Source organism: Prionailurus viverrinus, chromosome E1 (genome assembly GCF_022837055.1).
Source record: "Prionailurus viverrinus isolate Anna chromosome E1, UM_Priviv_1.0, whole genome shotgun sequence".
Classification (NCBI taxonomy): Eukaryota; Metazoa; Chordata; class Mammalia; order Carnivora; family Felidae; genus Prionailurus; species Prionailurus viverrinus.
The window spans coordinates 20182385-20197944 of NC_062574.1; the positions used below are offsets into that span (position 1 = coordinate 20182385).

At 42.6% G+C, this 15560-nt stretch overlaps 1 protein-coding gene across 1 annotated transcript; it reads right to left on the bottom strand.

Annotated features, from left to right (window-relative positions):
* Window positions 1-794: 794 nt before the first annotated feature.
* Window positions 795-11502, bottom strand: CE1H17orf75 (chromosome E1 C17orf75 homolog). The gene is made up of 10 exons (XM_047831802.1): window positions 11290-11502; window positions 10513-10593; window positions 9309-9434; window positions 8290-8433; window positions 7993-8050; window positions 5867-5986; window positions 5075-5139; window positions 4785-4921; window positions 3558-3661; window positions 795-2947 (listed from the first exon to the last, which is right to left on the bottom strand). Exons 1-10 carry the CDS (start codon window positions 11427-11429, stop codon window positions 2732-2734), a joined length of 1191 nt encoding a protein of 396 aa, XP_047687758.1. The 5' UTR covers window positions 11430-11502; the 3' UTR covers window positions 795-2731.
* Between the last annotated feature and the right edge of the window lie 4058 nt (window positions 11503-15560).

A 15560-nucleotide genomic window follows, 5' to 3' on the forward strand; every position in this document is an offset into this window, starting at 1 on the left:
TTATGGCATAGATGGCTTCATACTATGGTTCCAAAGTTCATGCTCTCAACCCTCAGCTGTTCATCGGGTGTTCAAGGACACTGAAATGTCAGGGAGTTTGTTTAAAGATCCAGTCTCATTGCATTAGTAACAGTAATGAACCTTGGAATGTTTGTTCGGTGTTCACTTAATAGGATCTCTTTATCAGCCCTCCTGGAAGTGGTTTACAAGAAAATCCACAGCTATGAATTCATTACTGCTCCCTAATCACCCCTGACCCCCAGGATCTAGCACCGATGCCAACTCAGAATGATACGAAGTCTGTGACCCATTTGGGAAGGCTAGCAGTTGTAGAACTGGGGCTGCCCTTCTAGACCTCCAAGTAGAGAGACCGTTGATGTCAGGGGTGGGTCTCCACTACTGAGAAGACGCATGGTTAGGAAAACGTGGTCCTAACTGAATCTTAGCTCCCAGATGCCTGCAGGCTTTCCTTGCATCCAGTATACGCGCTCCTCCGGTAAAGGACATGCGTTCTGTCACGTTAGTAATGAGTGAGAGTGAGGGGAAGTGACCTGCACTACTGGGTCCTACAGCTGTATTTCCTTGGACAGTGAGTAAAACACCGTGATGGAGACTGCCCTTACACTGCCTGATGCCTCCTGCGAGGTGCAGAAAGGTGTATGCCGGCAGGTGGTGTGATTTTCTTCAACAGGTTCCTTAGCGTAACAGGTGTAATTTGCCCATAAACTTGTTGCGGATGAATAAAAATGTCAGCGTTGAGAATGGAGATAGTTAAATAAAAATGACTCTGTCGGTGAGAAGCTAAGTCAGTTTATTATTATTATTACAAATCTAATTATAGGTAAACTGAGGCCATTTTTTGATACATGACAAACATACATTTCCTCTGTGTGTCGAGCACACAAGTAATACATAAATGTATTCCGTGCCTGGACAAATCCTGTTTAAAAACTTTAAAAGTTAATTCATTAGCTTATTAAAATTTGAGTACAGTACATGTTTCTGGTCATGAGCTCTCTGAGTTTCTTCTCATGGCCAACCAGCTATCCAGTTCCAGGTCACCATTGTCCTTGCCTACAGTAGTGATAGTTCGTCACAGGCTTTAAAATAAGACTGTATGGTATACAACTGTGTAATGTAGTGAGACTGCATCACAAAATAAATACATATAAGTACACATAAGGAATGTACAGTTATACCTTGACTATATCCATAAATAGCTTGAAGCAGGTAATACATTTACTTTTAAAGGCCATTTACATCATGGGCTGTTGATATGTGAATTTGAAAATGAAAAATATTTTTTTTTAGACTCCAAATGTTGAGGTCCTAATGTTGTCTATTAAAAAAAAAATGATTTCTAAATGAGCAACAGAGTACATTAGAAAAAGTCAGATTCGAGGGTAGTGCCACAGAATTGCCTGTTTCCCATAGTCGTTCTGTAAGTAATGCTATAAAAAATGCTATTTGGAATTTTTTTTCCTATACTGCCTACAATCCAAGTTATTAAAGTTTAAAACCATAGGAGAGCCTTTATGAAGATCCTGAATTGTATTTCTCATTAAAGGAAAAGAAATGGCTTGGTGAGTCATGTTCCTCGACTTCTGTAGAAGAGAAAGCAGAAGGCCATCGTCAGTCATTCTGAAAGTTAAAACTCAGCACTTAAGTGAATTTAGATGAGTTTAGGAGAGGATTTTTACGGGCTTGTGTTCCTCTGAGCATCCTGACGGCAGTGAGAATGGGACTTCTGATCTTCTAAACAAAAATCATTATCAAATGGATTTATTAAAGAGCTGCGCAGAACAAACTGCCATCATATGTGTGTAGCTACGGTTGGCTTCCGTGGGAATTATAAATGGCTCCAGATGAGGGCACGTTCAATTGATTCAGAGTAAAACAACGTGAGGCTTGTAACAAATATACAAAAAACTGAAATCAATGAGTAACTGTGATATGAAGAATCTGTTTGCGTCCTTCATGTTACAGTCTGCTTGTAGAATTTATGTACTGTTTCTGTTTTAACATCTGAAAACTAGCATTTTCATAGAAAAGACAAAGTACAGGCTGTTGGCAAAATACCTGTGAACAAATGAATGATGGGGGCCACTTCCGCAGTAGCTTTCCATCCGAGGTAAGGTTTTATCTTGAAGCTAGTGCGTCTATTTTTAAAGCTCATTTAATTTCTTACACACTCATGATTTGTGTATTGACTTAAAAGCTGGTTTTATCATCCATACCATTATCAATCAGACCAAAAAATCTATCCAAGCACCCACAGGATGCACAGATCTATCTTTGAAATGGTGTTGGAGGGCTAATCTTGTCCTAGGACTAGGAGGACATTTTTTTCAAGAAGCTATAATACATTGAAGAAAGAAGTATTACAATTTTTCTGGGAGGAAAAATTGCTAAATACTGCAGCCAACTTCTCAGAGAAGCCACAGAATTACTGTTCAAGATTTTTGAGCATCAACCCCCTGAAGTCTAGAATTTATGGGGCCAGTGATATACTAAAATTCCACGACTCTAACGCACGTGTGTCTGGGACTCAGTGAAGACAGTCCTCGGATTTTTATGTCTAAGTAAGTTTTACAAGTACAAAATGAAAAAAATCTAGAGTGGGTTTCAACTAATCTTAAGTAGCAATCCTATGACAATTATGACAAGTGCAGTTTCAAACACCAAGGCTTCAAGGTACGACTTCACAATACAATGATCTCAAAACGTGTGATCACAAACTTTGGGCGAGGGCTTCTTTCATAAATTCCTCGAGGACAGCCACCACGTTCTTGGCCTCGGGCATTTCTTCGTGTTCCACTTTAACAATCTTCAGAAGGATATCTCCACTCCCACAGTTCTTCAGGAACGTGTAGCATTTAAACAAAGCATAATGATTCATTTCTGCCTGACGGATAAATCTCTTCAAATTATTTGTGTCTTGTATGGCCTAGAAAAAGATTTCCCAGTTAAATATGTGCTTAGTGAGATAATAATGAAGCCTGAAAAATATCTCCTATCCAGCTGAGAACTCAACTTACATTGCTGAGATGTTTTTTATTTTAAATATTTCTATCATTCTTACTGCTAATATGCTTTGCCCATGGGAGAACAAAATTTCTTATGAAATTACTTTATAAAAATACTTTTAAAAATACTTTTAAAATCAACTAAATAAAGTAACAACATTCCTCCCCATCAGAATTCTGAACCCTTAGGCACCGAACTGGGGTGTGTGTGCATGGGTGTGTGTGTGTGTGTGTGTGTGCGCGCGCACACGCGTGCACGCACAGTTCCCAACTAAGATACATCACAAATTAGAAGACTGATGTGCCTGAGATGCAAGCAAGCGTTCAACCCAATCAATTGGAAATGCAAGGATATAAATGCAGAAGCTCCTGAAAAATATAAAGTAAATGGCTTCTGGAGATTCTGGTTTTGAGAACGTCCTGTTTAACAGACATCACAGCCGTAAAGCAGATCTGTTACTCTCTCACTGGTACTAATGAAAATTCAGACAAAAATTATATGTGGCATTTGGCACATAGCCAATTAATTACCTTTAGTTTAAAGTTCTCCAGTACTTGTCGAAAAAGAAAAGGGTTACCTCCTTCGGTGCCATTCAAAAAAGCCTGCATCCAATCCTCACAAAACCGGTTGCTTCCTATAAGGTATTTTAGAAAAATTAAACGAATAAAAATGAAATCCTACAAAGCATAAGACATTTGTTCTATTTATTTTATTTATTTATTAACAGGTGTAAATGACATATATTAGTTTCAAGTGTACAACATGATGATTCAATATGTGTGTACGTCGGGATTTTCTTTCTTGATAAAAACACTTATAGTGAATTATTTAAGACTTCTATAACAGTCTAAAAAAATAATTTACTCAACACCTGGCTAAGAAATACCAACTGGCGGGGCGCCTGGGTGGCTCAGTCAGTTAAGCATCCAACTTCAGTGTAGGTCATGATCTCGTCATTCCCAAGTTCAAGCCCCACGTCGGGCTCTGTGCTGACAGCTCAGCGCCTGGAACCTGCTTCAGATTCTGTGTCTGCCTCTCTCTCTGCCCCTCCCCTACTCACACTCTGTCTCTCAAAAATAAATATTAAAAAACAAAACAAAACAAAAAACAACTGGCTGGAGCCCTGTGTGCCTCTTCCCAATCACACTCCCCTCCTTTCCCATCAGAAAGGATTATTATTCCCACTTATTTATTTTTAAATATTTTTTTTTTTTTTTTGAGAGAGAGCATGAGCATAAGCGGGAAAGGGGCAGAGAACTTTTGCCACATACTTCTTTTTTATCTCTAAGCCCTAGATAGTATTACTTTGCATACGTTAAAATGTTATGTATTTTTCTTTAATAGCTGATTCACTAAATAGTATGCTTCTGAGCTATACCAAGGCACACGGCTCTAGTTCATGCATTTTTGCTGCTATGTAGAACTCTACTGTACAAATGTAAGTTTTTCAATCTTCCTGTTGATAAACATTTGCTTCCAGTCTGCTATTTCAAATGACGCCTATGAACATTTTTGTACTTGTTTCCTTATGCACACATATGAGAATTTCTCTATATACACAGGAGGGGAATTGCCTGGCATGGCAGGATTTCCATGGATTCTATTCTAACCAGCAATCCTGGTTCTAGGATTGCTATTGTTTTTTGGTGAGTTTGAGATAAACATGCACAACTGCACAAGGCAGGACGGATAAATTTGTATCATGTGTTTTCAGTGCAAAAACAGGCTCCCAAGAGTGCCTCAGAAGTTGCGCTCACCTGCATTGTAGAACTGGGGCTGGGAGCTACTACAATCGATGACCACAGATTTACGCGGCTCCTCTGTCATGGCCATGCACAAAGATGTCATGGTGCCTTCGTGGATGAGGCCTTGAAGACTGGCTACGCTCAGAAACCTGCCGTACACACAAGTTCTTTTCCACACACAGTATTACAGGATAGGAGGGAGAAAGCAAATTCATTCTGGGGTGGGGGTGGGGGTGGGGAGTTAAAGATGTATATCAGGCTTGCTGTGGAAAAGTTTCCCTCCTTGCAAAACTGTTCTTTACCTGTTAATGTCTCTCTTTGTTTTTTCATCGGATTCTTTAACTTCAACAGGGGTATAACTGAGAGCCTACAAGAGAAAAATAAAGCCTGATTGATACATGTATCAGTTTTCCTTATTGAGCAGCTACTTGAGACTAAACTTCAGCTTCCCCAATAACCACTGGACTAGCTCAGAACTCTACAGAGCCTTGTTTAGAGGCGTCAGTGGGCAGTCTAAAATGTGCTTTACCGCCCTGGTCTCATGGACCATCCAGTCTCCACTGAATTTACCCACCACATATTTACATAAAAGCCTGGCCATATACTCTAGCCTTCCCCATTGCCTGGATATGTTAATGCATTTTTCATTTTTCATCTGGCATTTTTTTTTTTAAGTAAACTCTATCCCCAATGTGGGGCTAGAATTTACATCCCCAAGATTAAGGGTTGTACGCTTTACTGACTGAGCCAGCCAGGCGCCCCTATTTGGACATTTTTATATGGTTAAAATCACTTTGGATTTTTATTTTCCTTTTCAAATTGTTTTGGAAATTATACCTCTCCCAGATCACTTCAAAAAGTATTATTTAAAAATGTTTATCCTATTAGGAAGATTTAGTATTTGTGATTCTACCTTAGGAATAGAACTTTCTAGATCTCAGTAAACAAAGTGGTCTATCCCGATTGCAAGCATAGTTTGAATATTCAGGAGGGAAAAAGTAATGTTCAGAGACAGTGAGTATGTCTTTAAATAATCCAGACTCTGTCAACGTGACTCTCAATTAAAGAAATGCTTTTTTTTGGGCAATACTCACGGCATGCAGCAGAAAGGTAAGCTTCTCCTGAAAGAGAAGAACCACCCTTTGGATTGGGCATACAACATCCTCAAACCAGCTGCTCAAGTAGGATTTTATATGGTTCTCCAGGCCCCTTTCCTAGATTAAGAAAGAATGTTATTTGGTTTAATATAAGCCTTCACTTTAGTGGACTTAACATTTTCTTCATGATATGTAGTTATCTATTTATTTGTTGAGAGAGAGAGAGAGAGGGAGCACACACACAAAGGTAAGAAAGGCAGAGGGGGAAAGAGAGAATCCCCAGCAGGCTCCCTACTCAGCACAGAGCCCGATGCAGGTCTGGATCCCACTACGCTGGGATCATGACCTGAGATGAAATCAGGAGTCAGACCATCAACTAACTAAGCCACCCAGGTGCCCCAATTCATGATACTCTTTACAGTGTAAAGAACTGGGAATAGACACTTCCTTTTTTCAAGCTAACACGACCAACTCAAAAAAAGGAATTGTGATATAATTTTCCTAGGCTTGCTGAGCACAGTGGGGATTAATTCTGTACTGAATTTCTTAAGGAGCACCTGGCTGGTTCAGTTGGTAAAGCATGGGATAGGACTCTTGATCTCAGGGTTGTGAGTTCAAGCCCCATGTTTGGTGTGAAACCTACTTTAAAAACAAAACCAAACCAAAAAAACACACACACTTAGAAATGCATTACATAAAACAAAGAGACCAAATCAATAGGGTTCCATGCTATGTTGTCACTGGGAAATATCGAGCACTTACTTGTCCATCTTCCCCCCCCCCACCCCCCCCCCCACCCCCCAGTATACTGTGTGCACTCTGGAGATTTTCTTCTTTTAAGATTTTATTTTTCAGTAATCTCTACACCAAAGGAGAGATTGAATTCACAACCCCGAGATAAGAGTCATGCTCTACCAGCTGAGTCAGCCAGGCCCCTCAGGAGATACTCTCTTAATAATTCTTGTCTCTCCAGCACCTGGGAGTGCCTGAAACATCCACATGTGAGCTTACAAAGCACCTGCTGAAAGGCTGAAGGAATGAGATAGCTCATTCACATGCGAACAGGATCAGAGAAGGACACACAAGTTAGCTCATCAAAGCACTCCAGCTGTCAGACATGCTGCATATCTGGTTTTCTGGGCTGTGCATATCTGGGCTGAGCATATCTGTTTTTCTGGGCTGTGCTGCTCACTGGGGACTAGCAGAAGAGCTCCACTCTGGGAGAGCAGCTTGCCCCGGACTCAGTGCTCTGGCTCACTCCTATGCTCTCCTTCCTGCAGGAACTTGTAAGCTCATGACAAAAGGAATTGTTACCACGTGTAATGGGTAGTAAAGTCGTAATTCTTTTTTTTTTTTTTTTTTTTTTAAATTTTTTTTTTTTTTTTCAACGTTTATTTATTTTTGGGACAGAGAGAGACAGAGCATGAACGGGGGAGGGGCCGAGAGAGAGGGAGACACAGAATCGGAAACAGGTTCCAGGCTCTGAGCCATCAGCCCACAGCCCGACGCGGGGCTCGAACTCACGGAACGCGAGATCGTGACCTGGCTGAAGTCGGATGCTTAACCGACTGCGCCACCCAGGCGCCCCTAAAGTCGTAATTCTTAACGACTTTAGCAACTGCCACAAGTGGAGTGTGTAGTTTTTTAAAGGTATGGATAAATTAATCAATACAGATGTGTCTAATTCACAAAAGATCGATTAATGAAAAATGGAATTTTTCTAAAAATCTTTGATGTTGAGTTCAAGGGCAGTTAGACCACTATATAGCATGTCTTTGGTGCCAGAGGCTTCTTCATGGGCATTAGTTCTGACCAGAATATAAATCTTAGGGGCCTAGAAGCCAGGAAAAGAGCATACTCTTCCTTCTTGGCAAGTTAACCATATACACTGAATTTAATAGAGCATATCTTTCATGGATACAAAATATTAGAAGCAGTCTTGTGAAACTTAGAGCACTTACAGGACTAGGTTCCCTGCTTCTCTTAACAAGTACCCTTCTAGCCCATAAAGCAGTACATTTTTAGAATCTGTGTGTCTTTGTATCCACCTGTTTGGTTTCATAAGTACAGCAGTTATAGTATGTTAATCGTCTCAAGCTGAATAGTTAAAACGATCATCTTACCTCACAGTTCATGTTATTTTTTAGGCCTTGAATGTACTTGTCCAATTCAAGCCTGAAAGTACGTTCTTAAGGAAGCAATAAAGGATGGATCAAGACAGTGTTTTTATCTCTCAATGGGAAATATAAAATCTCTCAATGAAAACTGTAAATTCAAAGACAAAGTGGTCGTATGAAGGTATGAAATGAAGCAAACACTTAAGGGGTAGAAAAGCTCTTTAGAGGTTGGTAGTAATACTCCTCCACCTGGCTTCCCATGTTTTTCTTCCTGATACCATCAAAGACAAAAGAAAAGGATATAGCTCAAGTCCTTTTTCAGACCCTCCTAAAAAACAGACCACATACTCTGAAGCGTTACGTTCAGAGTCCACTGTTGCTGTTTCAGGAAGGAGTTTTTCTTGCTGGAAAAGACAGTAATAACAACCGACCCGGTAATCTGGAATCCTGGAAAAGAAAAACAAGTAAAATGTAGTATTTTGCTAACTCATGCACCTAGTTTTACGGACTGCTCTGAACCCTGATCATCTGGATCTGGCAATACTGTTAGATTGCAAACGGGGTCGGAACTTCCTAGACTTTTCCTTGGTTTACTTGTAGTAGCAGAAGAAAATTAACATGCACCATCACGGGCTTTAGCGAAAGCAGCACCTAACAATTCCTTTGAATTCTCCTCTCTTACATGAAAAACACATACAAATTCTCTTGTCATTCTTGGTATATCCACATTTACATAAATATAACCATGTTCTCTCTCTCCCCTAAACCCTGACGCTCCAGGCAGATACAACATGTTTATCCTGTGGCTTTATCTTTGGCCTGTGGCTGTCCTCTGAGGGGACTTGATGCTAAAATCATATTCTGAAGTGAACTATAGTCGAGGGATTTAACAGAAAGATGGCTGGAATTCAATGGAGGACACCTATGTTTACACCTGAACTCCATCAACATGACCAGCCTTGTGATCTTAGTGTCTTTGACTATATTTGCTTCTCTGCTCTTTGACCCCTTTGTAGAGAGAATGGCATCAAAGTTTGTGAAAGCACTTTACAGACTGTCAAGTGTACAATTTTCGTTTTGGTAATTAACTCTCTTCTTCCAAGTGCAAGACTAAATAAGTGCACTTAGGAGGCAGAGTCTGCCATTCAAGTAATTCCATTCCACAAATGTGTGTGTGTGAGAGAGAGACCCAGTGCTCAGGCCGCCAGGGAACAAAGATGCACTTTGCAAGTCTAGTAAGAGCTGATCGTTTGGAATTTCTCATCACTTCTCATATTTAGCCCAGAAAGAAAAATTCAGGACACAGCACATTTTACACTTACCTCAGCTCCACAGATGCAACATTACCCAGCCCTTCAAACACTGCTCCCTTAGAAAGACGCTTAGCAATGAAACTGCGCAGGTCTGGCTCCGCTTCAGATGGCAGATTAGTGTCCACCAAGGAGAGGCTTGACAAATAAATAAAAGACACACATCCCTTACCAGTGGACTAATGCACGCACACCCCGTAAGGCAGAATATTACCAAAAGCCCCAATCTCTTTAAGGACTTGAAAAAGCTTATGTTTCCTGTTGGCGAGCCTTCTAGCAATGTATGTCACCAAGTAGGATCTACATCATCAAACACTTAAAATAATCCTACCTTTCCAGCTCATTCTCTCTAGTATTAGGACTCCACTGGAATCCCCTCTACTCACCTTACCTACTTTTCACAATACAATACTATTGCAACACCTGAAGAATTCCTTAAACCATCCATCATCCAGTCAGTGAACATATTTTTGTAGTATACCCTACTTTGCATCAAGTGTTAAGGTTCATTAATTCATCCATTCATTTATTAAATAGGTATTAAATGTCTACCCTAAGGGTTCCTGGGAGGCTTAGTCGGCTGAGTGTCTGACTCTTGGTTTGGGCCCAGGTCATGATCTCATGGTTCGTGGGATTGAGCCCTGCGTCAGGCTCTCTGCTGACAGTGTGGAGCCTGCTTGGGGCTCTCTTTCTCTTTCTGTCTGTCTGTCTGTCTCTCTGCCCCTCCCCCGCTCACACTTTCTCTTGTCTCTCTCAGAATAAATAAACCTAAAAACCAAACGTCTACCCTAGTACCTACCTAGGTGCCAGGTAGGGAGATACCAGTGAACCAGAGAGACAACAATCTCCTGGAGTTTATATTCTAGGGCATAGCAGAGAAGCTCTGAAAAGGTATTGAAAGGGGGGGGGGGGGGAAGGGAGGATTTTAAATCGCTTTATACCCATATGATATTGAATCTCTAATGCAGTTTCCAATCAAGAACTAAGATTCATTGCCTCTGGCTAATCAGCAGGGGCACCACCAGTATTTCGATCTGCCCAGCCTTGAATGAATGAACTAATGAGGAAATCCAGATGAGGTTCCTAGGGGATTGGTGGGCTTGATGGTTTGACTTGGGGAAAGCCGAATGGAAATAGGGTACCCACTGATATCTAGAGGACAGAGAGATGCACGGAAGATAACCACACACACGGGTTATGGCCAAGATGTTTTTACCTGAAATCATCACCAGAGGGAGTTCCTGCATTTGTGCCACTTGGGCTTCCATCGTCACTGTCCCCTCGCTGCTGTGCCAACCTGCACATGGCAAAAGCAATACAGCTATCAATTATGGGCTATAACTCAAGTGGAGTATGGCCCCTATCCCTGCAAGCATGGTGGGGGTGAACAGTCAACTAAAATGCTGCAAGGTGGAAGTGCATGGATCCTCCATTGCCTATCCTCATGGCAGGGAAAACCCATGAGACAGTGCTGACAAGAGCCGCTTCTCTCTCCAGGCCGTTAAGCGCTGGAGGAAAGGTTAAATTAGATATCCACAAAAGTCAAAGAAATTTCTTCTAAAAACCAGACTTTACAGGGCCCAGAGAGCCCCAGGGATGTCTGCCCCAACAGAGGAAATAGAGGCAGCGAGGGCAGAGGATAATCGGGGGGGAGGGGGGGAGGGGGAATGTGTGGGGTTAATGGAAGAAAACAGGTGATAGTAACAGGAAGGACAGGGGTAGAAATTGACGTTATAGAGCGTGCGAAGCACTGCGCCAAAGGGAAGGGGCGACAGGAAAGGGCTGAGAAGACGACAGGGACAGTTGGGGAGCAGAGGCTTAGGAGGGGCACGACAGTCCAGGACGGTGGCCAGGAAGAACGGCGTGAAGCGAGCTTAGGACCAGACACTCTAGCTAGCCGAGGGGAAGAAGGCTTTTCGAGCTGCCACGGACGGGATGCGGGGTCGAGATGCGGGGCCGGGGCGGGGCCATAGGGACGACCCGGGCGCTGCACCTGCTTCCGCGGTAGCTGTAGAGGCAGTAGTGGCTGCTGGGCGGTGGTTCGGGTCTTCGCTCCTCGGCGGGGCCTCCCTCCTCGCTGCTCTCTAGCTCCTTTTCATCCCCATCCAGAGACTCTTGCAAGGAGGGGAGCATCGCGGCGGCGGCGGCGGCCTCCGAGCGGCCCTGTGTTCCCGCCAAACCACTCCCCCGCTGCCGTACAGTCCTGCGAGGCCGGGCTCGTGCGGCTCCCAACCCTCGCACACCTGCGTTCCGCCGGTTTCCCGGGTCGCAGGTCAGGAAGCCGGCTGGCCTAGGAGCGCTTTTCTCCGCAAAGGGGCTCGCGGGTGCGCCGAGTCACGCAGAATCTTTTACCATTCCTCTTTTGGCTCCTTTTCTCCTCTGGCTAGCGTTCAAGACGTCTAGGAGACTTAGCTAATACATACGGTGCAGCTAGCTAGCCACATGGAAAAGGTTGAATCTGCCCTCCTCCCACCTTTCAGGGGGGCGTGGACACGCATTCACATTCACCAGTTTGATAAAAGATTTAAAAGAATTTTAAAATGCTCCTCCCAGGTGAAAATACGGGAGAATTTTAAAGATTCTTGAAGAAGGCCTTTCTAAATGTTTGAAACACTTAGAAGCCACATGGGAAAAGATTAATAAATCTGACTAGGTAAAAAACTAAACACTTCTGTGTGGCTCAAAGTCAAAACACAAATGACCAACTAGGAAAAATATTTGCAACATATATAATAGATGAATGGCTGTCGTTCGTCAGGAAAAAAAAAAAAAGACAGTAGGCAGTTCACAGAAGAAATAAAAATGAAAAATAAGTAAATAAACTGTTCAATTTCAAATGAGATTGATGGTATATTGTACAAGTTTTCACCTGACAGGTTAGCAGAGATTTGAAAGTTTGACGGTACCTTGTGTTGAGATATGTGAAGAAGCAGTCAGTCTCATAAACAGTTGATAGGAATAAAATTACTACACGCGGTTAATTTTAATTTTTTAGGATTTTTTAATTTAAAAAAACCCTCTTTTTAAGTCTATTTATTTTTGAGAGAGACAGAGACAGCATGAACAGGGGAGAGGCAGAGAGAGAGACAGGTAGAGAGATAAGAGAATCCCAAGCCAACTCCACACTGTCAGCACAGAGCTGGACACAGGGCTCGAACCTACGAAACCATGAGGTCATGACCTGAGCCCAAACTCCGAGAGTCCCACGCTTAACCGACTGAACCACCCAGGTGCCTCAATATTTTATTAAGTAATCTCTACACCCAATGTGGGGCTTGAACTCACACCCCTGAGATGAAGAGTCGCATGCCCTGCCAAATGAGCCGGCTGGGCACCCCAATGCATATGGTTTAGAAAGGAATTTGAAAATACTTGTCAATATTTTAAATGCACATACCCTTTGACTATCAGTGCAACACCAGGACATCATCAAATGGATACATGCATATAAGTGTGAAAATACATGAGTACAAAAATATTCCTTGCAGCCTGGTTTGTTATGATGAAAAACTAGACACAATCTGAATGTTGGTCAATAGAAGACTGATTATGTAAGTTTCGGTGCATGCAGTGGTAGGCAGAATACCCACCCCCCAAGATGTCCATGTCCTAATCTCTGGCAACTGAAAATATGTTACCTCACACAGCAAAAGGGACTCTGCCGGTGTGATTAAAGAACTTGAACTCATGGTTCATGAGTTCAAGCCCCACTTCAGGGTCTGTGCTGACAAAGCAGAGCCTACTTGGGATTCTCTCTCCCCTTCCCTCTCTGCCACTCATGCTCGCTCTCTCTCTCTTTAAAATGAATAAATAAACTTTAAAAAATATTAAGGAACTTGAGGGGCACCTGGGTGGCTCAGTCGGATGAGTGTCCAACTTCAACTCAGGTCATGGTCTCAAGGTCCATGAATTCAAGCCCTGTGTTGGGCTCTGTGCTGACAGTTGGGAGCCTGGAGTCTGCTTCAGATTATGTCTCCCTCTCTCTGCCTCTCCCCTGCTTGCACTGTCTCTCTCTCTCAAAATTAAATAAACATTTTTAAAAAATATTAAGGAACTTGAAATGGGAAGACTTTCTTGGATTATCCAAGTGGGCCCAGTGTAACCCACAAGTCTCTCTAAGACGGAGGCAGGAAATCAGAGAGGAGAAGGCAATTGTGACATATAATGCAGAGACTGAAGTGATTTGGTAACCAAGGAATTTGGGCATCTACGAGAAGCTAGAAAAGGCAATAAATGATTCTCCCCTAAAGCTTTCAGAAAGAATACAGGCCTGCCAATTCATTTCAGAATTGAAATGGATTTTCAACTTTTTTTTCATGTTTATTTATTTTTGTGAGAGAGAGAGAGAGCACAAGTGGGGAATCGGCAAAGAAAGGGAGAAAGAGAGAATCCTAAGCAGGCTCTGCACCGCTGGTACAGAGCCAGTTGCAGGGCTCAAGTCCACAAACTGTGAGATCATGACCTGAGTCGAAGTCGGATGCTTAATCCACTGAGCCACCCAGGCACCCCTCCATTTCAAACTTCTACCTCCAGAACTGCAATATAATAAATCTGTATTGTCACTAAATTTGTGGTGAATTTGTTATAGCAGCAGGAAGAAATACATGTGTACTAGAAGACTATGCAACTATCAAAAAGAATGAATTAGAATATGTGCACATATAGAAAGACAATCCAGTATTTAAGTTGTTGTCCTGGCACACACAACTGAAGGAGAAAAGGCATGCACACCGGGAAGGGCAGAATGTGACTACTGCCAAGAAAGTAATGCAGACAGGGTGATCTTACGGAATCTCATCGCTGGCTTCTTGACCATCTACGAACACAATCTGAGGACGTTAGTCTTTGCGAGTTGGTCTGTCAAGTGTCAACAGCAATAATCATATGAATACAGCATTTATACTTTAATAGTTGTCATTTAGTTAGCAGTAACCATGGGCCAGGTTATTTATCTGTTTTATTTCCTTTATCCTTGACCGACTCTGTAACAGAGGGGTTTATCCTCACTTTATAGATGAGAAGAAAACTGAGGCTCAGTCAATGTAAGTGATCAATCTATAATCTTAACTGCTATTTTGTATTGTATACTCCTGCTCGGGTCTTCGAAACAACCCTACCAAAAGGGCTCTTATTATGTGATGCACGGAAGCCTTCATAATTTAGCCTGTAATTCCCCCTCTGTCTTCATTTCCCATCACCCTCTCCTTGCTCACTCTGTCCTGATCACATTTCCTGTGTTTCTCAAATATTTCAACCCTCTCCCCCCCGCGCCCCCCCCCCCCCACCCCAGTGTAACAGTCTTTTAATTTGCTCTTCTCTCCGTCTGGAATGCCCCCAGATATTTGCATGTTTTTTTTTTTTCTTCTCCCTCGTTATTATTCGGTTTTCTGCACAAATGCAGCCTCCTGAGACAGAAAATGCCCTGTACAAAAAAACATCCCACACAAATCTCTGCTGTCAAACCATCGGTTTCTACCGTGTCCCCTCATATTGTTTAGTTCTACTTCAGTGCAGTTATCACTCCCGACATGACGTACTTAGTGTTTCCTCTACTAGAGTGGCAGCTTGCTCACCGCTAAAAGCCACATTCTGAGGGACTGGGGGTTAGGGCTTACTAATTTTTCTTTGTGAGTGAAGTTCAGCCCGTAACAAAATCATGCGATCTGCGAATACGGTTTTACTTCTCCCTTTCCAGTCTGGATTCCCTTTTTTCTCCCTAGGATAGTCTCTTGCCACCAGCCCCACTACTATGAGTTCCGTTCCGAAAACCCCCGGTGTGTTTCAGGCGCTAAGCCTCAAAGACTTGCACGTTTTGCTCCTTCAATGACATCCTCTCTCCTCCACCTCCCTTGCTCCCATTAACTTTTCAGTTCAGAAAACCTTTCTTGACTCCCCCGTGGCCTCCAAGGCCCTGTTCGTGTGTTCCTCTTCTGTCCGCAGCCCCTTGTATTTCCCCCATCACAGCGCTGACCACACTGCCTCGTTTACTCATCTGTCACCAACCTGCAAGTCACCAGGCAGAGACTGCGACTTCTTTGACTTAGCAGGCAAATGCCCAACCATTAGTACAGCAAGGATTAATCCGGGCAATGAAACAAAATTAAAAATTGAGCGTTCTCTCATTATTCTTTATTTGTAGTCTGCCCTTAATTACGCTGGCAATCTTCCCAGGTTTTTTTGTTTGTTTGTTTTTTTCCTTCAATTCGCGAGTGTATCGGTGCACCTCGGCCGCACTTCGCAGCTCTCTCACAAAGGAAACCGGAG